Source organism: Solanum stenotomum, chromosome 1 (assembly GCF_019186545.1).
Source record: "Solanum stenotomum isolate F172 chromosome 1, ASM1918654v1, whole genome shotgun sequence".
NCBI lineage: Eukaryota > Viridiplantae > Streptophyta > Magnoliopsida > Solanales > Solanaceae > Solanum > Solanum stenotomum.
In genome coordinates, this window is record NC_064282.1 from 31,868,949 (window position 1) to 31,894,974 (window position 26,026).

General features: G+C 33.8%; 1 protein-coding gene across 1 annotated transcript; it reads right to left on the minus strand.

Annotated features, from left to right (window-relative positions):
* Window positions 1-5,979: 5,979 nt before the first annotated feature.
* LOC125873996 (uncharacterized) lies at window positions 5,980-9,037 on the minus strand. The gene is made up of 2 exons (XM_049554836.1): window positions 8,685-9,037; window positions 5,980-6,157 (listed from the first exon to the last, which is right to left on the minus strand). The coding sequence occupies exons 1-2, from the start codon at window positions 9,035-9,037 to the stop codon at window positions 5,980-5,982; spliced, it is 531 nt and encodes a 176-aa protein (XP_049410793.1).
* Between the last annotated feature and the right edge of the window lie 16,989 nt (window positions 9,038-26,026).

Sequence of the window (26,026 nt, forward strand, 5' to 3'; positions counted from 1 at the left end):
GGGACTAAGCTTGCCCTTCTTGCCAAACTTATCACCCCTTTCATGGGTCATACTTTAAGAAGAACTTTCTCACTAGTCTGAAATGCCATTTCTTTTACCTTATGATTTGCATACTTTTTCTGTCTACTCTGGGCTACTAAAAGCTTAGCTTGGATGGTTTTTACCTTATCCTGAGGATCCTTCACAAAATTAATCTCCAAAGGTTTCACATCTCCAGCCCCAAACCATCCTATGGGTGATCTACATATCCTCCCATAGAGTGCCTCAAACGATGTCATATTTATACTTGAGTGACAACTATTATTATAGGAGAACTCACACAAAGGTAGGAATTTATCCCAATGTCCTCCAGAGTCAATCACACATGCCCTCAACATATCCTCTAACACTTGAATAGTCCACTTTGACTATCCGTCCATCCATGGATGCAAAGTTGTACTAAAAGTAAGTTGTGTGCCCAATTCATCATGTAATTTCCTCCAAAACTTGGATGTGAACTGTGTACCACGGTCTAAGATGATAGAAAGGGGCACCCCGTGCAACCTCACTATCTCTTTAACATAAACCTTAACCAATTGCTGAGCATTATAATCTATTCTAACTAGAATAAAATGGGATGACTTCATCAATTTGTCATCCACTACACAAATAGAATCAAACTTTCCCAAAGTCTTCGGAAGACCAACCAAAAAATCTATATCTATTTTTCCCACTCCCATTCTGAAATTGGCATTCTCTGAAGCAAACCTGCCGGCCTTTGGTGCTCATATTTTAGTTGTTGTCAATTTTGTCACTTAGCCACAAACTCCACTATATATTTCTTCATGCCCGACCACCAAAATNTTGCTAGTCTCTTCTTGATTTACTTTCTTGTGTGTGGCAAAAAAAAGTTGATGGCAATAGATGTCATTTTTTGTTTGTTTGTTATTCATTTCTTTAATTATGTGTATGAATAGAAAATCATTTTTTGTTTAGTTTATGAACAACTTCTTTAAGTTGATAATGTTAATTCTTATCTAAAACTCTCTTTCTTGAACCATTTTCATTAACTTGTATTTAATTCGACAATGTTTGACAATACGTAAAAATTATAATTGAATCAGCTACCAAATACATATCGAAATTACTAATCGACTATCACAAATAAACATTTTTTCTTTAAGTCATGACTTTGACAAACCAAGAAAAATGAAATAGAATAAGATAGAGAAAGAGAGCTTACTTGGTTAGCTGTTCTTAGGACAAACAGGCAGCAAACACATTCACGAAGAAACAAAACTCCACACATGTTTCATAAGCTGCAATAAGGCCTTCTAAAATAGAAAAAAAAAAAACAGAATTTAAACACCACTATATATTCTCATAAAACGAGTTATACAATGCCTATACTAAACTTTTCAAATTAACAATTTCAAAATAGAAAAATACAAACAGAAGTTAAAAATAGAACTCAAAGACCCAACAAGCATAGCAAAATGTATTCCTGATATTGCGCAGAATCCTGTTGCTGTTCAAGCTAAACCCAGATAGAAAAAGTGACTACTAACAACAAAAAAGTAGTCTTATTCACAGTTGATTACTAACAACAAAAAGTGATTATGTTTAGATCTGGTTTTGACATCTTTTATAATATCACTAATCTCTTAAAACAAACCCTAATTGCAAAGTGTAACTCGATTATGGCAAAATCATTCTTCCAAGTAGAACCCTTGTCTCATATTTCAAGATTACCAAAACCCACAAACAAAATCAACACAAATCCATAGAACACATCTTAATGTACAAAAAATAAACTCGAAATTAGAGTATACAAAAGTTAGTACAACTCACTTGATTTTGAATCCGAAAATTGATAGAAACTCATTGATTTCTCACATTGAAGAGAGTGAAAGAGCAATTAGTAGCGTATTTGAAGAATGGGGAAGAGGAATAGTTGAAGAGCCGAAGAGAGAGAGAGCGGGAGAGCTCAAAGCTTTTGTTAGTAGAATGGAGAGGGAATTTTTGTGTGCCCTAACTTATCCCTAAATTTTTATTTTATTTTGCGACGGATTTAACGACATATTAAATTCCGTCGCTAACAAACATCTTTGATTTATTTAGAATGGAAACTAACGACGAATCTTTCTGTCGCTACAAAATATAAAATTTATAAATAAAAACTAAAAGTTGTAACGACGAATTTTCCGTTGCTAATCCGTCGTTAAAAATTAATTCAATTTGTCGCAGCCCTTCCGTTGTTAAATTCGTAGGAAATATTAAGGCGCCAACTTTTCGCGCTAATAAATAGTGACGGAATATGAAATCCGTCGCCATTCCGTCGCTATAGAATTAAAAAAAATTTGCTTATTATTATTGCGACAAAATATTTATTCCATAGTTAAACCGTCGTTATATAGCAACGGAATATAGTCCGTCGCTATAGTCCGTCGCTAAACGCTGTTTTTTTAGTAGTGATAGTCGTTTCAAGTCTCGATACATCTTGGCCACACCCAGATGAATAGAATATCGCGAACCATGGGATTCTTCCAATAAATTCTGAATCAAGTTGCACACTCTAGGAACACAAATCCTTCCTTTAAAGCTGAGCATACCCCCCGCTTCAAGAGTGGTTTCTTGTGCCTTGCTAGATGTTGTCGTCTTTCTAAGCTCATTCAAATTGTCATCCTCAAACTATTTGGCCTTGATTTCCTCAATGAATGTGGCCCTTACTTCAATGCTACCTAACAGCCCACCTTTCTCTGAGATGCCCAACTGCATGAACTTACACTCCAAAGTTTGAATTTCCTTAGCCAAAGGTCGCTTGGATACACTCAAGCAAGGAAGACTACACATACTCACTGCCTTCCGACATAGTGTTTTTACCACTACATTAGATTTACCCGGATGATAGTGGATGGTCACATCATAATCCTTGAGTAACTCTATCCATCTTTGTTGTCTTAAATTCATATCCTTTTGAGTGAAAACATGTTGAAGACTGTGGTGATCAGTAAACACCTCACACTTGACAACATAGAGGTAATGCTGCCAGATCTTAAGGGCAAACATTACCGATGTCATCTCTAAATCATGTGTTGGGTAATTCTTCTCATGCACCTTTAACTGTCGTGATGCATAAGCTATAACATTCTTATCCTACATTAACAAAGCACCCAAACCCAAATGTGAAGCATCACAACAAATAATAAAATCTTTACCTTCCACCGGTAGCGCTAGAATATGTGTTATGATCAAAAGAGTCTTGAGCTTTTGAAAGCTCTCCTCACATTTTTTAGTCCATTCAAAAGGTACCTCCTTTTTGGTCAACCTTGTCAGATGCGTGGCAATAGAAGTAAAGTTCTTCACAAATTGATGATAGTAGCTAGCGAGCCCCACAAAACTCCTAACTTCAGTCACAGAGCTAGGCCGAACCCAATTCTTAACCGCTTCAATCTTTTGGGGATCTACCATTACCCCTTCCCTTGAAACTACATGCCCCAAAAAGGCAATTGAATTTAACAAAAATTCACACTTAGAAAATTTCGCATAAAACTTTTGTTCCCCAAGAAAACCCAAAACAATACGAAGATGGTCGACATGCTCTTTCTTACTCTTTGAATAAACAAGAATATCATCAATAAAACTATAAAAAAAAAAATTAGATATGGTTTGAATACACCATTCATCAAAATCATGAAAGTTGCAGGCGCATTTGTCAATCCAAATGACATCACTAAAAACTCATAGTGCCCATAGCGGGTCCTAAATGTCATCTTGGGTACATCCATAGGCCTAATCTTTAAATGATGGTAACTAGACCTTAGATCAATTTTAGAGAAAACTGACGCACCTTGCAACTGGTCGAAAAGATCATCTATCCGAGGAAATGGGTACTTATTTCAAATGGTGACCCTATTCAATTGTCGATAATCTATGTACATCCTCATACTTCCATCCTTTTTCTTAACAAACAAGACAGGAGCACCTCACGGGGAAGAACTAGGAAGGACAAAACCTTTATCAAGATGTTCTTGGATTTGAGCCTTAAGCTCTCTCAATTCTACCAGGACCATGCGATACGGAGGGATGGAAATGGGGCGGGTTCCAGGTTCCAAATCAATGTAGAAATCTAAATCTCTATCCGGTGGTATACCAGGCAAATCAGTAGGGAACACTTCTCTAAATTCTAACACCACATGAATAGACTCAATAGAGGAGGACTAAACCTCAACATCCCGAATTTGAGCCAAATATGCCAAACAACCCTGCCCCACCAGTTTCCTAGCCCGAATGAAGGATATGATCTTAGCTGGCTTAGGCTTGTACACCCCTTCCCACTTTAACTTTTCCCTACCTAGAATTTCTAGAGTCACATATTTAGTATTACAATTAAGCACAACATAATAGGGAGACAACCAAGTCATGCCTAAGATTATATCAAAGGTAGTGATATCCAAAATCACCAAATCAGCCCAAGTTTGAAAACCCATAAACAAGATAGGACAAGCACGATAGACATGGGTAACTATGACAGGCTCTCCAACTGGGGTAGAAACATGGATAGGCGCATCAAGTACATCACATATCATATCAAATCCCAAGGCAAACTAAACGGACATATAAGAATAAGTAGAACCCGGATTAAATAACACATTAGACATACGGTCACAAACAAGAATAGTACATGTGATCACTGCATCAGAAGACTCTGCCTTGCTCTTGCCTGAAATGGCATAACACTTAGCCCAGTCATCTTGATGAGCGACTTCCCTTCCTGGTTGCGCCAGTACCTCTGCATGCGTTACCATTTACCCGACCTCTACCGCCTCGCTAATTTCCTCCTCGACCACCTTGTGGATGTCCTCGACCATAATTACCATTACGTGTGGGTACCACTGCTCTAGTCTTCTGTTGCACGGGGTCCAACATGCATGGGTTGGGACAATATCTCCTTATATACCCAGGTTCTCCACAATTATAACAAGTGCGATCAAAGCCTGCTGCCCGCCGAAGATACGACTCTCTGTCTATCATGAATCAAATTATGAGGTGAAGTTCCCGAGTAGTTCCCTGTGGATGTAGGGATAGCTAACTGAATTGGTCGGGCTGCAAGTGTTGGCCTCCCTGAACCTCTAGAATATGAACCCTGGAAGTTGCTTGTGCTCTTAGGATTTTTAGCCAATGCCTTAGCCTTCCCATCAGGTCTAACTCCTACTACCTTCTTCACAAAGTCGGTCACCTCATTGAAGCTTTTTCCTGAATAAGTCATGTAAACAGACAATACCTAAAGTTTGAGGTTCAATCCTTTGACAAACAGATGAATCCTCTCTTCCTCAGTAGTTACCAACTGTGTAGTATATCTAGACAAGCCATGGAACTTAGCCTTATAAGCAGCTACAGTCATACCACCCTGCTCCAAATCCATGAACTCATCATTCTTGCGATTTCTCAAAGTCCGAGGTACATACTTCTCCAAGAACAGAGCATGAAACTGGGTCCAAGTGAGTGGAGGTAAAGCTGAGGATCTGCATTCCACATAAGCTCTCCATCACTGTTTAGCCTTACCTTGAAACTGAAAAGTCACAAACTCTACTCCATGCTGATGGACAATACCCAACTTATGCAGCCTCTCATAACAATCTAGGATGAACTCATAGGCGTTCTCACTCTCAGAACCATGGAATATCGGAGGCTTCAATTTTAGAAACTTGGTCAACATTTCGTGTTCATTACCAATCATAACCGGACCCAACAAAGGATGGAAGAAAGCTTCAGTACCTACAGTTCCACCCATCTTGGGAACAGTGATAGCAATAGGGGGATTGACGGGAGTTTGAGTTGCTTGAACTGTGGGAAGAACTCCAGGACCATCCAATCCTTTCAAGTAAGACATAATCTGTTGAGCTAACATTGGGTCTAAGGGAGAGATACATGTAGTCTTATCATGTACCTCTTCTTCTTGTCCAACATCCTCCTAATTCTCAACCTCCACATTCTCCTCTATCTCTTCATGATGCGCAGGAGGGATCTCATTTCTGGGAGCATTCTCAACCGGAGCTCAACCCCTGGCGGGTGCTGCCCTTCCTCGGCCTCTACCCCTTGATCTTTCTCTACTCCTACCTCGACCGCATCCTCTTGCTGCGGACTCCTCAGTGGGCTTATTGATGGAGCTATGGGACTGATACCGTTGAAGCGAGTGTTAAACATCAGCGGACAGAAGAACAATGGAAATTAGATACCAATTTGGATTGTCAGATACCAATTGGAATCAAGTTATAGCACGAAAGGAGACAAGAGAAAACAGAGAGATTTCCTAAAGTCCTATAGCCTTTCGAAGAAAAGTAAAGAAATCTCTGTACCATTCCGCAAGACTCTACTAGAATCGGTTTGGTACACCAAGATCAACGAACCTAGGGATCTGATACTAACTTTGTGACGACCCAGATCGTCTGGCACCCACACTAACCCTCCGGTAGGAGAACAACTAATACTAATTAGGTAACCCAAGAACTACAATCATTAATAAAACATTGCAAGAATCAAATAGAATTCCCATGACCTCCAAAAGTCTAACAATCATTACTAAAATATTGTGGAACTATTCCCTAAAACCTGAAAGTTAATGTACCAAAACTCGAAGATTTAACAAGTCTAAAGGAAATGGGTACAAGCCAATTAAACATATGAATATCTAACTAGAAAGTTTGAGTCCTTAAAGAGTGGACTAAAACATACAGAACTCATAGCAGCCTGGAAGAACTGGCTCACCGATGTATTTGATTGATCACTAATCTCGTAGATGAGGTATGTCAGTAGCCGCCTGAATATTCCTTGTACTCAACAAAGAACAAGAAAGTGCAGTATCAGTACATAACCACAGTGTACTGGTAGGATCACGCGGCTATTCCAGTAAGCACAACATATACAAGCAGTTACAATGTAGTAAACATGACATGTTTAGAATAGATATACACATTGGTTATCATTTCATGAGCAATGTACAATTCCACATTCTCAATAAAAGTAGATAAAAAAATTCAATGATCCTCTCATGGAACCCAATTCAATGGTCCTCTCATGGAACCCATACCCAAACTGTTAGTGTACCAGAACGTTGTACCCGATCCGAATTAGTGTGCAAGACGTGACACTCAATCCAATATATGCACCAGAATGTGGCACCCGATCTAATATATGTGCCGAAATGTGGCACCCGATCCCTGTTAGTGAGTTGGAATGTGATACCTGGTCCATTCATCATAGCACAATCACAATCACAAGATACATTTTCAAAATCATACAATCAAGTGTTGATTCATGACCTACAATATTTCATTCATACTCATTTACATTAGGTTTGATCAATAGTGCTACATTCACATACACACATGCATTACAATGAAGTAAATACCCGAATACATCACTAAAACATGAAATCAAACTATCACCTACCTCGAATCCAAGCTTGAATCCCCTAAGGCACTTGAATCTTCCCTTTTCGGATTTTCTCCGCTTGTTCTAGGTCTACAAACGATTAACATACGCAAGGATCAACAATCAAATGTCTAATTATCCGAATTATAACAAATCCAATAACCCAAGACAAAATCCATTATCCTAAGGTGTAGCTAGAGCTTTTTCACACCTTCCAATTTAGTCCAAAAACCCTCCCCCAATAATAAATAACCCAAAATCTAATTTCTACGTATCAAAAAATGGATTAGGGGAGTAAAATCCTTACCTTTAGCACCAAATTTCGTGGAAAACTATCAAGAAATCACTTGGGGTTGTCTCTTAGCTCTCAAGAATGAAACTTGTAGAAAAATAACGTTTTTAGGGTTTAATTCTGACTTAAATCATGATTGGCCCGCTATGGCGGACCCCATCCTGCCACATCGGCCCCACCCTGGAGGGAATAATCCCTCCCTAGCGGCTTGCACAAAAATAGAGAGCTAAATTTAGAGTTCCAAGCAAATACCTTCAACCCATGATGCCGAGAAACTACTCGTTCACGCTAAGATCAGTTTTGGAAGTTTTACTCACTGGAATTTTTTTCCATAGAGTCATATGGGTTCCTTAAAATCTTAGCTATCCACTCATGCGATCAAATTCATCATTAGACCTCTCATTTGTTACTAGATTTCCCTAGACCTTACTGACCTGATTTCGTCCAAATCTGGACTAGGCTAGGAATTCTCAAGTTACTACGTTTAAGTTTTTCGGCCCAAATTTTTTCCCCAATGGCTTTTCCATAACGAACATGTCCTTACAATTCCACATACACAATTTGATGATGTTCAGGCCACAACCTGCAGCAATCTTGCAAATATTTTCTCAAGAAATCAATGTTTTTTTATATGGTAACATTAGCGGTCCACAAGAAAGTCCGACAGATCTGCTCAATACTCTTCATTACCTTCTTAGGAATCACAAATATTTGGGACCAATAAGCTTGCACTCCAAACAAGACTGACTTGATCAATTGTACTTTTCCAGCATAGGATAGTAATTTAGCGAATCAATAAGTGATCATGCAGTAATTTTTTCAATAAGTGGAAAGTGATGGTTGACACTGAACTTCTTAGCTGATAAAGGCACTCCAATGTATCTGAATGAGAGGGTACCTTCGAATATCCCAACTCTTTAAGAATCTCTTCTTCTGTATGAGTTGCTACGCTTGCAATATATAGAGAGCTTTTATCTACATATCATGTAATCCAGAAGCCTTGGAAAACTTCATGAATGCTTCATTTAGCCTAACAGAGATAATATCAGCCTTGCAATACATCAATAGATCATCTGCAAAACAAATATTCACACTTCCCAATTTCCTACACCTTGGGTGAAAATTGAAGTTCCCATTCCTAGCTAACTGATTAAGTTGTCTTCCCAAATACTCCATAGCCAAGACAAAAAGATAAGGGGGCATAGGATCCTCTTGTCTAATGCTTTTTATTGCATTAAAAGGATGACTCAATCCTCCATTAATAATCAAGGAATAGGATACCTTTGACACATATGTCATGATCCAATGAACATTTTTGGTAGGGAACCCCATGTCACTTAACAACTTCTTGAGAAAGCCTCATTCCATAATATCATAAACCTTCAGGTCCACCTTAAAAACACACCTCGTGGAAATCCATTTCCAAGAGTAGCATTTTAAAATCTCATGACTAAACAATATATTATCAATAATGCTTTTCCCTTCAACAAATGTAGATTGGGAGCATCCAACTAGACCACCAATCATCTGCTTGAGTCTCCTAGTTAACACTTTCGGAATGATTATGTACAAGATAGTACAACATGCTATAGGTCTATAGTCCTTACCTTTGTAGGGGATGAACTTTGGGAATTAGAGTTATAGCAGTGTTGAAGAACTGTTGTACAACCTATACTATCTCATCTTTCAGTAACTCCCAATTCAAAGTGAGAAATTCAATTGGAAATCCATCTACCCATGGAGGTTTCTCTTTTGGCACAGTCTTTAATTATAGCATCAATGATCTCCTCATATGTCACCTCTCTTATCAATTCTTTTTGTTGTTGCACTGTTAAGCAGAGCCCATCTCTAACAACCATAGAGTCCAAGCAAGGAACACGTGTGTTGCACGTGTAATCCACACTTAATAGTATAAATATTTCAAATGTAAAGTATTTGAACATGTAAAATAAAATACCTACATTTTTTAGAACTATTTTTATACATCAAATTTTATATTATAAGGTACCTGATAGATGATGTTCTTGTTGTTGGTTTTCATATTTTACTTCTCGATTGAATGTTTACATAAATAAAAGATAGTCATTTGACTTTTCATTTATTTTCCCCCATTGTTAAACTAAATTTAAACATAAAAGTATTTTCAAATTGTTAGTCATATATATAATCACCAATTTATCTTACACCTAATAAAGATATTGTCCATATCCTTGTAAACAAGTTTTAATTTATTCAACATGGAATGATTCTTTCAATAGTCAATAACAATGTTGTGTTATCATGTATATAGGGGTAGTATAAGAATGTGAAAATTTACTGGGCAAAAAGTTAATATAAGGAAAGATGAAAGATAGAAATAATTAATGTAATAACTAACGGATTTCATAATGTTATAACAAAAGAATGTAAAAGGGTGTGAACAACCTTTGCAATAATGAATATTAACTAAGAGAATCCATACTGCCATAACTAAAGAATTAAAGTGCAATAGCCGAATTTCTTATTAATTCTGCATTTACATAAATAGATATGACTTCTAATTGTTTTTACTATTTATTTAGTTAGTTAATTAGATTTTAATTTAGTGTAGGGGCAAAGTAGTAATCCAACTTTACACTTTAAAGTTTCCGTGCATTTCATATTATTTAATATAAAATTTATTTTGCAAATGATAATTTTCTACTGATTCACATATTTACCTATTTTTTATGAGTTTTTTTTTTAAAAAAAAAAAAAGAAGACGAAATCAGAACACTTAAAAATAATATATTTTGAAGGTAGAAGATCTTGTTAGCTTGATGATACTTAGATCTTGTTAGATTGAAGATACTTTTGTGATATATATAATATTTTAATTTAAATACACATACCTACCCAAATATATATCTATATATAAAGATTTGTGTATAGTGAAAATATTTATCTCATAAAAATAAGTAACTAAATAAAAAATAAAAATTAAACTAATACACCTTTCTACTCAACGTCATTTTAAATCATATGAATATTCCTTCAACTAAAATACATAAATATATTTTTCTTAAAAGAAAGTAAATAAGTTTAACGAAAGGAAAATGTTTATATTAATAAATCACATGAAAAAATTTAAAGTATAAGAAGAAGAAGAGTAGAATATTAGAAATTTTTTGTTGTTGAAAAATGAAGGGAAATCCCTCTATTTATAGCCAACAAAGGGTAGTATCAAGTATGACCAAGTTCTTATGTGCCTTCTGAAAAGTCATGACCCTTCGAAAAAGTGACAATCCTTAAGTCAAAACTTATCAAAAAAGTCACAACTCTTTGGAAAGGCACAACTCATCTAAAAAGCCACAATCCTTTATAAAAGTCACATCTTATCGGAAAAGTCACAACCTTTTGGAAAGGTCACAACTCATCAGAAAAGTCATAACCCTTTGAAAAAGTCACAACTCATCAGACAAGTCAGAACAATTGGAAAAAGTTACAACTCATTGGAAAAGTGACAACCTTTCAAGAGAACATATGTTATTCAAATAGATATAGATGAGTGTTTTAAGTAGGGGTACTATAGTAATTTATAGTACGAACCCATTGATGGCCCCCTAAAGTTGGCACCAAGTTTCACTTAGACACCTCAACTGGGTGATGTTCATTTTAGACACCTCATGTAGGGTCCCATTGTGTCATTTTGACACTTTTTGTTGACATGTCAATGTGAGTGTGATACACTCAACAATAGAGCGTGAAAGGCTCAATTTAGCTAATTTTTCATTTTATTTTCTCTTCTTCTTCTCCATTTTTCAAGCTACTACCTCCCATTATTTTTTGAAGCTTAAACTCCTTCAATGGAGGTCGAATGTTTTATTCAAATCCGTATTCAAGTCATTTTTATTCTTCTTCATTGTATTACTTCTGTAAATCTAAAATCACCTCCCTCCACCATTTTTGCTAGAAAAATGGATACCAACACTCATATTTCATATTTCTTCTCTCTTTCTTTCTTCATGTCCCTCTTTTCTTCCCACAAAACAACACTAAAAAGAAAGAAAAAATAATAATTAATACGAAAAATAGTAAAAGAAAAAAATTAATTTTAAAAAAGTACAAATGGGATTTTGAGTGTAATGAAAAAGACAATTTTCAATTGGAAAGGAGGGTAAGGTACCAACACCGCTATCCACCTTTTTCATCGGAAAAAATAGATACCAACACTCATATTTTATATTTTTTCTTTCTTTCTGTCCCTCCCTCCCGTTCCTCTCTTTTTCTTTCAAAACGACACCAAAATAGAAAGAAAAAAAAAGAGATCCTAAATAATTAAAAAAAAAAGTAGATTAAAAAAATAGAGAAGTGCCTAAAATACCCCTCAAGTATTTGAATTAGTAAAAAAATTACCCTCCATCAACCTATCGGCACTAAAATACCCCTGGCGTCCACCTTTCGGCTCAAAAATACCCTTGTCACTAAAGGATCATACTCATTAGGTGGATGGAGGGTAATACTGTACCAAATCTCATAGTTTAAGGGCATTTTAGGCCCTTTTCCGTTAAAATAATTTGAAATTACTTAATATATAAGCTCACGTGATTGACTTGATTTTGAATTTCATAGTAAATTTAAAATTATAAAAAGTTAGGCATCTACTCTAGAGACTCCTCCCTCCCCGACCCTTCACTTCCTATCTCTTCCATTTTTTTCTATTTGGATCTTGTCCACCATTTTAAATTTTTTTAAAATTTATAACAAACAAGAGAGAAAAAAATGAGGAAAATAATGATGCATTCATATAGAAATAATTAGTTCAATAAAAGATGACTTAATTAAGAAAAAATGTACAAATATTACATGTTTCTTTTGTGTGTGCCCAAAATTGAAAATAAAAGAATAAAAATAATCATTTCTCTTATCCCCACCCTCATCCCATCATGACAATAATACTAACTAAAAGAATAAAAATATGTGAATTCATATCAATTTTGAGTCCCGGATATCCTAATTAAGAATAAGATATTACAAAAAGGAATAAAAGAGAAAATGAACAAGACATTTGGATAATTGAGAGAAAATTTTATATTAATGAAAATTATAATTTTTTTAGATGGACAATCAGTCGGGGTAAGTATGGATTTTAGTTGGATCCCCATTTATGAGTTGGGTTACATTATAATAAATTGGGGTCGATTTAAAATAAGCCAATAGGAAGATATCATGAAATTAATTATTTTTTCAATATTATTTTCAAGTATATCGGGTCAAAATATGAATCATAAGTGGTTTTATAGAAAAATATATTTTTATTATTTTTTAGAGAAGGACTTAAATTTTGGACCAATCACACTAAGCAATATAATAAATAAATATTTAATAATTTTACTTTAAGGGAGCTATTAAAAATAAGGGCAAATATGAGTCAAAGGATTAATATCGAGAGTATTTTTGAGCCGAAAGGTGGACGTCAGGGGTATTTTAGGGCCGATAGGTGGATGGAGGGTAATTTTGTACCGATTCAAATACTTGAGGGGCATTTTAGACCCTTCTCCGCTAAAAAAATTAAAAAAATGTTGGGGGTAGTAGAGAAGACAACTACCTACAGGAAGGGGGGGGGGGGGGGAGGTTAAATGGATTTTTTTAGAATAATAATTTTATTATATTTACTAAATAGATTTTAAATAATTTTTAACTGAAAATTACACATGTAATTATTTAATTGGTTTTTTGCCACATCATTAATTAGTGTATTACACTCTCCTTCAGTTTTTTGCTTATCTATATCTATCTATCTATATCTATATCTATCTTTACTACCTTAAAGGCATGAACTCCCAAAACTTGAATGTTGAATTACTATAATACCCCAATTAAAAATACTCAATTTATTTTATTTATTATATTGAAAGTAGATACCTTTTCAAATTAAAGGATTGTGACTTTTTCAATGAGTTGTGACTTTTCGAAAGGGTTGTGGCTTTTCAATGAGTTGTGACTTTTTCGAAGGGTTGTGACTTTTCTAAAGGGTTGTGCCTTTTCTAAAGAGGTGTGCCTCTTTCAAAGGGTTGTGACTTTTCTGATAAGCAGTGACTTTTTGGATAAGGCAGAATTAACACCTATTCATACTACTATTTGGTAGCTATAAATAGAGGGGTTTCCTCGCACTTATAAACTACAATTTCTTTAAGTTCTCTAATCTTCTTCTTCTTAAAAAATCTCAAGTGGTAGTTGCAAAAATTGATTAAGTTCAAAATTCAAGGTACCTCATCAGAAAGAGTTCGTGAAAAAATTATATCAAATCATTCATCAATTCACACTCGTATTTTTTCTTACCATTTTAATGAGTTAACAGTGACGAAAAGTTGTGCGAGAGACAATAATATTAAACATATATGAAAAAAGGCATATGATTTGGGTAAGATATTTCTTCTTTATTTTTTATTTTGTATTCTTTTCCCTCAAACGTAGTCCATTGAATTATTAGTTTTGATGTTAAATTCGCTATTTCAAAAATAGATTTTCACTTTTACTTATAATATGATAACATATCCATGATAACAATTATTTTTTAATGGATATGTATGTACAAATGAATGGAGAAAGTAAAGTGTTGGTGGCAAGAGATTTAAATCAAATGGAACACTAGAGTGAATATAGCATGAACATATATTTCCTTCTTCCTTCTTCATTGGCTATGTATTGTTCCATATAATTTTTCTTTATATCACAAGATACACTCCTTACTATCTATATAAAAATAGATAAGAAAATAGTGATTGATCATAAAATGATCTAAAATCAAATTAATGATTCTGTAAATAATACTTTAAATTTTATTCATCTATTATTTTTTATTATTAAAAAATTGAAATATTTTATATCATGATACAACTTCTATAAGATACTAGATACTTTCATTAGACAACAACTATATGATATGTATGTGGCAAAAAAAAAAGGGGAAGACTACAATTCCACAAAGATAAGGTAGAAACATAATGAAATGAAATATTTTTCACCATATGTGATGTTATTCATATATCAAAATTAAATTATTCTACTGAAGTATATATATAACCATCATTCATGATAACAACCAAGTACACTTTTTTTGGTAAAATTACCTCTCCATGATAGCCTTACTCAAATATTAATTGAGTAATAATATTTTGTAAAAGATATCTTATATATAAATATAAAATATTGAAATACTTATGATAATCCTTATTAGTGTCATGCGCATACTAAATTTCAAGATATTTAAGACAAAATTTGTACTTAAATGGTGTACATCATTTATGTTCATAACCTTAACAGGAAAGGCTATTGGTGACATTTTTTGAATGTATATTCTTTTTCAATTTTGTTGGTTAGATTTGTTTACAAAATTGAGTGAAATAAGAAATAATATTATTAAAGAAATGTCACCTTCTCCCATATTTAAACTTTGAATGTATTTTGAAACATTAATGATATCTGGTCATTTTGATCTCAAAATACAAGTAACTCTATGACAATATGTATTAATAACTCAAAGACACTTGTTCTATGTTTGTTCAATTATAATTATTTATTAAATTGATTTAATTTAGTAATATTAATTCTATTTTACAACATCATTTAATATATATACGATACATACGTGCAACGCATGTGCTGTAAAACTAATTGTCAAAAAAGTATCAAAATGACATAGCGGGACGCTACATAAGGTGTCTAAAATGAACATCGCTCGGTTGAGGTGTCTAAGTGAACTTGGTGCCAACTTTAGGGGGCCAACCGATGGCTTTGGCCTAATTTAACATTCAAGTTAGAGAGTTCATACTTTTAAGTTAGTATATATATATATATATATATACACACACAAACACAATAATTATTTGAACACAAGGAACCTCTTCTCCCGGAGAAAGAAGAATGGGAAAAAAAGAAATTAAAATTGAAGATCTTTTTTGTTGAAATGGACATGTATGTCTTGAAATCACATATTGGCATTACGAATCCATCAGTTTTACTGCTGCAGAGTAAATGTCACAAATTTGACACATCTGCTTATTTATTGTTCATATGTCATATGAAGAACTTTTCTTTTCAAATATTTTGTATACTCTGCTCTCCAATTTATTTTTGGTCCATCATAAATTCTTGAACTTATGTGTCATATGCATGCTTAGAGAAATCGAGTGAGGTATTCAAGGAAATATTTTGGAGAGTCGCCATTACTCTTGGATGTTGACACCTTCAAAGTTTCAGATTCTTCTACAGCCAGCGATTTTCCTATTTATGGAGAAGGAGTTGTGTGGGATTTAGTTCCCAAAGTTCCGAAGCGACAATGTATTCTCATTAATCTGGAGGCTTTGATTTCATGTGGAACGACATTACTAGATATATAACTCTTGAGAGGTTTAGAGAGCCCAAATCTGATAGTCCCCCCCCCCCCCACACCTGGAACCGGAAAAACCTGACTCACCATTGTGTTTCTTCAATCATTTCTGAAGCTCTTCCCAAACTGTTGGCATGTAATCATAGATCCTTCCATTTTTCTTCTTAACTAGGAAGCCGAGTTTATGAAATGGGAGGTGGACATTATTTTTCTATGCAGAAGGAAATGTCCACCTCCCATTTCTGGAACACGGCTGCACAGTTAAGTAGCAAACTTAATGGAGAACTGATTACAGGCCAATACTTTGGAAACATCTTCAGAAATAATTGAATAAATACTATGGTAGGTTGGGTTTTTTCCGAAGCAAGGTGGATGTGATATTATGACTTGATCCTCACTAGTAGATAGGGGATCTCTCAGTCTCTCAAGAGTTATATCTCCAGTAGAGCTTTTCCACATGAACTCAAATCCTCCACGATGAGCATACAAAGTCGCTTTAACATTTGGGGAGTTTAAATCCAGACATATACTTCTCCATAAATAGGAGAATCATTGTCTGCAGAAGAATCAAAAGCTTTTAAGCCATCAATATCCAAGAGTGATGGCGACTCTCTCAATTATTTTCATCCATGCCCTCTTCGAGATCTGATAGCCTGCAAATGACACATAAATTCAAAATTGGAAGAGTGAACAAAATCTAAACCAAAAAGCATGTCTGTCTAATTGGCATGTCAAAGTTATAGACAAAACTTTCATAAACTTAGATTAAGTAGAACATGTGTGCAATAGAAAAAATAACAAAAAAAAGTGTGTGAGAGAGAACAAAACTCGTATACTTACAAAATTAGGAATGATGTACTTGACCTACAAAATCACATGTGAACAAACTGAAAAGATGATTCCGATATTTTAAGTCCGGGTCATCATTTAATTATTCATTTGTTATGTTAACCTTGCATTATTACTTCAATATTTGATGATAATACATCTAGAAGTAGTCCAAATATGGCATATTTCCTACAAAAGAATATTTTTTTATTAGTAAAAAATCAAATATACCGAGTAATATATCACAAGTATTAAAGTCAAAATTTGTCACTACCTCATATACCAAACATACAATACTATCCTTTGTAATTAAGTTTTGAATGATGAGACTGAGTTTCTGAAGTTTATTGTTGATTCAATAAAAAATATTGATGATCGTAATAAACTCAGTACTCTAGAAGGGAAGGAACATGTTTTTGTCAATGAAACACTTCCTTTAATATTCTTATTTAAGGACGAGGAAACTATTCCCCCGGATAAAGAAGAGGGGAAAAGGAAATTGAAGATATTTTTGTTAAAATGCCCATATCTGTCTTGGAATCACATTTTTTCTTACGAATCAATCAGTTTCATCGATGCAGAGCGGAGTATTAAGTCATATAGGGAACCACCATCTTGATCTAGATGAATGAATTGGACCCATTTGTTTAGTTTGTTCATATGTCCATTTGGAGAGAAAGTATACCTTCCCTCCTTTTGTAAGTTTATGAGTTTTGTCTTATAAAACACTAACTAAACAGATGAGTCCAAAATCGCATACGTACAAATATAGGGAATATGCATTTGACCTCAAAAATCAAACAAACAAAACAGACAAGTCCAATTTTTTCATTTAGATCTAGTTGGTGGTTCCCTATCTGATAATCACTTAGTTTTCCAGTCTATATTGCTGAAACAGGTGAAATTTTAAATCCAACTTGTACTTCCATGATACGCATGTCCATATCAACAAAAAGATTGTAAATTTCCTATTCCCGCTCTTCTTTCTCCAGAGGTAGAGGTTCCTCATCTTCAAACTTGAATACTAAATGAAGTGTTTCTTAGACAGGAACCTACAAAATCCTGGACTGATCTCCTTCATCTTGTCACCTCCAAAAGGCTCCCCAATCCTTCTTTTCCTTTAACTATGAATATCTTCTCCAATATGAACATTTGTAGGATAACCAAAATCTTCAAGAATATTTTTTCAATCAATTTCATAGTCCTCTCAGACTCCTCATCATCACATAGAAGAATCGGGCTTTTGTTGTGCTTTTCACCGTCAACTGCAAGTGGAGGACTCCCCAATTGGAGATCCAAAAAGATAGGTCATTCCGTGTAAGTCTCATTGTCCACCAAAGTTGCACACCTCCTTCACAAGTTTGGAATTCCCCTTTGCTAGACTCAAGATGGTTACAATGTGGACACAAGCTTCTTGAAATAGAGGCATCCCTTGAACCCATACATATGCACCCGAGTCAAATTGCACAACCATTAGCACACTAAAAATAAATTCATAAAATTATTTAATCTTTTTAAAGGACAAATATTTTTATTAAGGGCGACAAGTCTTTTAAGAAAGAGGAAGTAGTGCTAAAAGAATAGTGTGAAACACTGTTGTGACCAAAATGTCATAATTCAAAACTTAATTATAAAGGATAATAACAAATATGGTATTGAATTTATTGATAAATTTTAATTTTGGTACTTGCGAAATATGTAACTAAGACAAATAAATTGAAATAATAATACAATTTTAGTGATTTATATACACAATACAGTTTATTCATGCAGATGCAGTCAACTAATTTTTATTATTAATTTTATTTTAAAATATAAAATATCGGATTGTGTCATTACATTGGTAAACCAAAAGGTGAAACATGAATTATAGTGCAATGTGTGTTTCAAGGGGTATATCCGCTCTTCATCCCAAAGTTTGAGACAAATTCTAGGATAAGGACTAGCATAAATGAATTGTAAATACTTCAGTTCTCATAAATAGCATACCTCAATTAGTAGGGCTGATTATTTCCTTCATGATCCAAATCTTATTTAAAGTTGAAAATCTAACAGGTCAACTCCAAATCTTCCTATCTCTATTACATTAAAGAAGAAAAGATGTTCTGGTTTGGGGGATTTATTTTCTATTGTTGTCCTCTATGGTAGATTGGTCGGAGACCTGAGAAGCACTAGTTTATGCTTCGGCTGATGTAAGTGATTCAAGTAGTCTCTCTCACATTTATAGTTAGGAAACTCTTGTGATTACCTCTTGACACGAGCCTAAATTTGGCCCTGTCAAGTTGATCTTCTTGTTGTGGTCTTCTCATTGTGAGGCCCATATATCGTGAAATACATACCTAGACAGCTCAATGGGCCTTACGATGAATAGCCCCCCACTAGAAGACCAACTTGACATGCCCATATTTAGGCTCGTTTCGAGAGGTAACCACAAGGGTTTCCTAACTATAAATGAGAGAGAGCATGCTTGAATAAATTACATCTTCCATAGTATAAACTAGCACATCGTCGGTATCCCATCTAATCAACCATAGAGGAAAACAATAGAAAATAAATGCCCCAACCAGAACATCTCTTCTTCTGTTGATGTAATGAAGATAGGAAGATTTGGAGTTGACCCATTAGATTTTCAATTTTAAAAGAGATTTGGATCAAGAAGGAAATAAACAATCCTATTAATTGATGTATGTTATTTATGATAACTTAAGTATTTAAAATTCATTTATCTTAGTCTTAACCCTACAATTTACCCCAAACTTTGCGATGTACAGCGGATATAACCCTTGCTAAAAAAAATAACGCATATATACCCCAGCGGCAAACTAATGCTTCTTATTTACCATGTTCGTTAACAAATGTATTTTACTGGATTAAAAAAATCCTTAATTTTATTTTTAAAATTTCAAAATGTTCGTAACTTTAATAAATTACTCCACCCATTTTTTTTATCCCTCCGAACCTAACCCAAATGAAAAATAGCCTAATCATGTATTTTTCTTAACAGAAGAAAATAAATAAGAAACTCATTTATTTTCTAGGGAATATTTTTTATGTAACACGTTTTCCTTCCTTAGAAAAATACCCTACGTTGTAATTCAAGTGTTAGTTTTGGTTTTACCAATGTAATGACACAATCAAATATTTTATATTTTAATATAAAATTAATTATAAAAAAAATAGTTGACAACTTGAATAAACTTTAATGTGTAAATTAATCACTGAACTTACATTATTGTTTCAAATTATTTGTCTTAGTTACATATTTTTTGCAAGTACCAAAATCAAAATTTATCAATAAATTCAATACCATACATGATATTATCCTTTTTTATTATGTTTTGAATTATGACATTTTAGTCACATTAGTGTTTCACACTATTCTTTAAGTACTACTTCCTCTTTCTCAAAATAGTTGTCGCCCTTACTAAAAATATTTGTCTTTTAAAAGAAACTAAATTTTTTTTTATTGTTTTTTTAGTGTGCTAATGGTTGTGCAATTTGACTCAGGTGCATATTTATGGATTCAAGGGATGCCTCTATTTCTAGAAGCATGTGTCAACATTGTAACCGTCCCGAGTCTAGCAAAGGGGAATTCTCATATTGTAAAGGTGGATGTGTATCTTGGGTTGACAATGGAACTCACACGAAATGGCCTATCTTTGTGGATAACCAATTGGGGAGTCCTCTACTTGTTGTTGATGGTGGAAAGAACAACAAATGCCCGTTCTTCTAAGTGATGACAAGGAGTTTGACAGGACTTTGAAGTTGATAGGAGGAACATCCTTTAAGTTTTTTGTTATCTTACGAATGTGAATGTTGGAGAAGATTTTAATAGTGGAAGGTAAAGAAAGATGTGGAACATTTTGGAGTTGACAAGAGGAAAAAGTTCAGTCAAGGAACTTGTTGGTTCCTTTGGATTAAACACTTCCTTTAGTATTCAAGTTTGAATACAAGGAACCTCTACCTATGGAGAAGGAAGAATTAGAAAAGTAAATTGACAATATTTTTGTTGATATGGACATGTGTATCATAGTATTACACATTGACTTTAAAAATTTGCTCAACGATGTTGATCGAGTGAAAAAGTAAGTGATTGTTTGAGCTTAATGACTTTCAATGTTTCCATAATTTGGATAGTTATCAAAATAATCGTTCATAGTTAGTATTACGTCCATGTTTGACCCCTCAAAATTTATCACTAACAAGATTACTCTTATGTATTAAACGTCTAAAGAACACATACAACTAATCTTGCAGAGAATTGAGGGGTTTAAGTGTGCAAAATCCACACTATACAATGAATGAATGCCAAAATATTTGATTTTATATAAATATTATGGTATAACATGTACGCCATTTGGAAAACAATTTCCCTCCTCGAAACATTCCATCTTAGGTATAACATTTCTTAAGTGTATTTTCCACAACACAGATGCACCAAAAGTTATTCAACCCTTCTAATATATACTATACTAGTTACTAAATCATAAATTGTTAACATAGGCTTCCTCAACCAAATTTTAATAAACGTAACATGCTACAGAACAAACCAAATGGCCTTTGTTTGATCGACATTTTCCCCAGTCATTGACATGTTCTTACTGATGTTCTATTTCGGACAATTCTTAGGCATGAATAAGACTAATTCATCCTACTATCCCATGTTCCATGAACAACCAGCAAAATGGACAAATTCCAACATTGCGGTGAAACATATTTTGACGAGCTATTAAATTTCAGACGTCTGCAAAAGACAGGATCGCTATGCATACCAAGTTTGGAAGTAATGAAATAGGAGAAAACATAACACAGAATAGGAAGCTCATGACAGTTTAATTGGTTTTATTCATAGGCTCGGGGGAAGACAAGATGATATGAACAACACCAGAGAATTACCAAGGAAGACGTTATTTTTGTGTATAATATGTTATTTAAATTTTGGCTACAATGATTTGGGACTCTTTGAAGGGGGACTTGTATTTTAGGAAACGACATAACAAAGTGGGCAAAGAGTTAATTTGTGTTCAATTAGTTACTAACAAACTGGCTACAGCGTACGCCTAAAAACACTGTACAATTAATAAGAAAGTTTGAATGAGACGTTCTTTGATATGTTCCGTAGAAACAAGAAGCAAACCTAAGCCAAACATTAAGACTAGTGTGATGAAAAATTATTGAAAAACCTATATTTCGTACTCATGAAATATACCTTACAGATACAATTTTATGGGTATATGGGTCTGGAGACTAGGCATAACGTGCATCGCACATGCGGTGAATCTAGTTAAATTAAAAGTGGAAAGATTCTAAACTTAAAGTTTGATTACAAAAATGACCTTGAAATACCATTTTATTCTTTACTACAATACTATTTCAATAAACATGTTTATAAGAAAAAAAAAAATCGAGCATTCCAATTACTAAATGAATGAACGAACATTCAATTACAATTCTTAGGGTAAAAGAAAAGATTATTGTTTGACCTTTCAACCGTTCCTATAGCCTTTTCATTTAACCTTAATTGCTTCATCTTCTAAATTTATTAAAATATATGGATATTTAAGAGAGACAAAAAGAAAATAACAAAACATATCAAGAGCACTTAAAAGAACAAGAAAGCAGACATTCATTTATTTGATATTAATAAATAAGAATCTATCAATATAATTTCAAGGTATCATAACAATAAAGTGGTACCAAAATTTGTGAATATATTCCAGGTGTCTATAATAGTTACAATAGGTCAATGATAGTGCCTTGACACAATAATTGTCATATTTATTTTGATTGTGGTGAAGAAGATAATTTCCAAACCCATGGAGTGTAGTAGGTACAAATATTTAAGAGTTCATTCTAAATTTTCTCTTGAAATTGAAATTTTCTAGATCTTCTATAACATCTTGCATGAAACGGTATGATGACACAAAAAGATACTAAAATATTTGTAATTGTTAATGGACAATAGATGGGCATACAATATATCTATGAAAGATTGAGTCACAGTTTAGCTATTACTTCTTTTCATGTTATTTTTTGTTTGAGTTTTGTTCTTATGATAAATCTTTATAGTATTTTTAGTGAACTGAATTCGGAGAGTATGTTGGCGTAACAATCTAAGATAGATTACAATTTTGGGATATGATGTTCACAATTGTTTTAATATTTCTGTATTATTTGTTATTATATAAATGATCATATTTTTTATGATAAAATCCTAATCATACGAGTCATCGTGTTTTACTTAAACATTACATGCATATTTTTGTGAAAATATTAATCATTCTAATGAATCTAACAAAAAAATAAATGAGCTCACGTGCAGCACAGGTGCCCAGAGACTAGTCAATTAAAATTCAAAAATATTGATATATCTTTAAGGCATTCTTCACAATAACAACAAGGCTTAACTCTTTTTACAAACACTAACCTGAATAAAGAAAACCTTTTTCTGCCGTAAAATCAAGAATCAAAAGCTTTGAGTTCTCAAAACTGTAAAAACAGAGTAATAGAGACTAATGAGTTTGAATAAATTGAATGCATAGACAAAATTATATATAGAACGATATAGAGAAACAGAACAAAAGAAACTTGAATTTAGATGAGCCTTTTTTCATGAGAGAAAAAAGTGAAAAGAGAGGGAAAATAAAAAAGTTATGAAATGTCTATGTCATAAGACACATAGTAGAAGATATCAAACACAATCTTCAAGAAGAACAATAAAATCCACCATATAATGACAGAAGGGAACAAACTAGCAGACTACGTAGCAAACATGACTATTGACAAAGGAAATTACATATTTTTGGATTTAAACAGCATGGATACAACAGCGAGAAGGATTATAAATAGTAACAAATTAAATTGCACATATTTGAAAGTATAACCAACTAGAAGATAATGGGACTGGGAAGGCCACAACATCATAAGTTTTTCACATAGACATCATTTACAAAACATCATGAGTGTAACAAAATGTGAAGAACTGTCTGACCTAGTCTACTTCAACCAGCAAAAAGGGACTCGGCAAAAGAGAGGAATTGGGGTCAGATGGGAGCTCTTAAACTTGGAAGGAGTCTTCATCACTAGTTTGAAGAGGTGGACTGAAGCTACTCATGCATTCTGATCAAGCACCATCTGCGGAAATAGGGGAATTAAATGGGACAAAGGAAGACGAAGAGAGCAAAGGTGAGCAAGAACCTAGACATAAGGTATCATTTCGGAAGACAAGATACAAAAAGCAACACACAAGAGGAAAGACCCTCCATAAAATAGAACACAGCTGCAAAGAAGAAGAGAGGCAGTTTAAGCGAGAAGCAAAAACATACAGAAGTAAACAGGATGAACTACAATTACTCTTGTTAGATGAGTAAAGGAAGACACGAACACATGGCCATGAATGTTGATGATCCATAATTTGAGGAGGTGGAACTTCTTTTTTATCCAAAGTAAGAACATTTTTTTAGGTGTGGGATGGAGTTAGACTGAAAGAGAGGCGAATTATGAAATGGGGAACCCTAGCATTAAGGAAATGTTATTGTTGTTATTGGCAGTATGTCGCAGGCCATCCAGACGAGCTACCCAGTTATTTGTTTTGTTTGTTAATTGATATGGGCCTTAGGCCCATATGAGTATTGTAATATTTTTAGATTCATTTTAATAAAAGCCCAAAAGTTGTTTTAAAAAAGTGTGCATTTAGTGACATATTAGAATCTTCCCACGAATCAAGATGATGTAAAGTATAAAGATCAAATCATCAATCTCTGTCAAATAAATTCACACTCCAAATTTATAAATTTGAATTTCGAAAATTTGATTTAACATAAATTGGATCGGAAATAATAGTATGTCTTTTATTATATAAGAATTGACGTGCATGAGTTTTTTCGGAAAAAGTAAAAAGAAATTATTTTTTTTTTGCTTTAATTAAGTTTGTCTATAATTTTTTGAAACTGTTGGGCCTACTTTAGCTATGCCCGTTAGTTTTAATTCGTATACTTTAGTTATAGCTTTATTACATTGAATGTTGGTGTTCTTTGTCTACATTTTGTAATTACTTTGAGTAAAAAAATTAATTATCGATGAAGAATAATACTGTAACACCCATAACTAGAAACAAGTTAAAAAGTGGAAATAGTCATTTTTGTAAAGAATATAAAAATCTGGAAATTTGTTAAGTATGTTAAGTTGGATTTTTTTTCAACTTCAAACGACCATAACTCCTAGATCAGGATGTGTTAGGTGTATTTCCAGATATCGTAGGAAAGACCTTGGAATAATCTTTCCAACGCCGTCAAGTTTCCGCTATTTCGAGTTTGTATGAGTGAGATATGCCCATTGTAAGTTGGGATGTTCAATTAAGGAAAGTCTAATCCGGATTTTGGAAGGGTATTTTAGTCTTTTCCTTTCCCAATTATTTTAATTCATTTTTAGGAGTTTAATTGGGATCTAAACTGAACTTGGTCAGTTTACGCTTTTCCAAAAAGAGTTATGTTTTAGAGAGAAAAGAAAAGAAGAGGAGAAAAGAGGAGAAGAAGCATGATTCGTCAAGATCGTTCAAGTTTGATCGTGGATTTCATCAAGGGGTGATCCCTATGAGGTATGTGAGTTCACACAGTGTTGGGTTCGTTCACCCATGCACCAAACATGTTTATTCAGTGTAATTTCATCGTAAAAAGATTGAGAATTTGATGTTCTTGAGTTGTATTCTTTAATTGCTTTCGTTCTTAAATTTGGGATGAGATTGAGGAGTTCTTGAGAGTTCAAGATTGATTATTAGAGTTGCTTTGAGTTAGATTCTTGTGTATATGTTGTGGGTACCTGAATCTAAACACATATGGGGAAAAAGAATCGAAATTAGGCGAATTGGGGCTAGAAAATGAAGAGGGAACAAGTCGGGCAAATCTGGTACCAGGTCCGCGACGTGGACCTATTCCTCAGATTTGAAAATTTCCCATCGTGTCGCGGAGCGGTCACAGACCGTTCTGCCTCAGAAGTTATTTTCGCGACCAAAATTTAAATACACCTCCAAGTTGTGGACCAATTTTCAGGCAGTGATTTCTTGATCTTTTCACATGTTTAGCTATCTAAAATCATTCCTAAACTTCATGAGATCTTTCCTATCACAAATCATAATCCTTGAATCC

Coding starts and splice junctions, on each gene's coding strand:
- LOC125873996 (XM_049554836.1), bottom strand. CDS start 9,037: ATGGGGTTCCCTACCAAAAATGTTCATTGGATCATGACATATGTGTCA. Junction 6,158..8,684: donor GCTTCTGGATTACATGATAT/GTAGATAAAAGC, acceptor CAACGGTATCAG/TCCCATAGCTCCATCAATAA.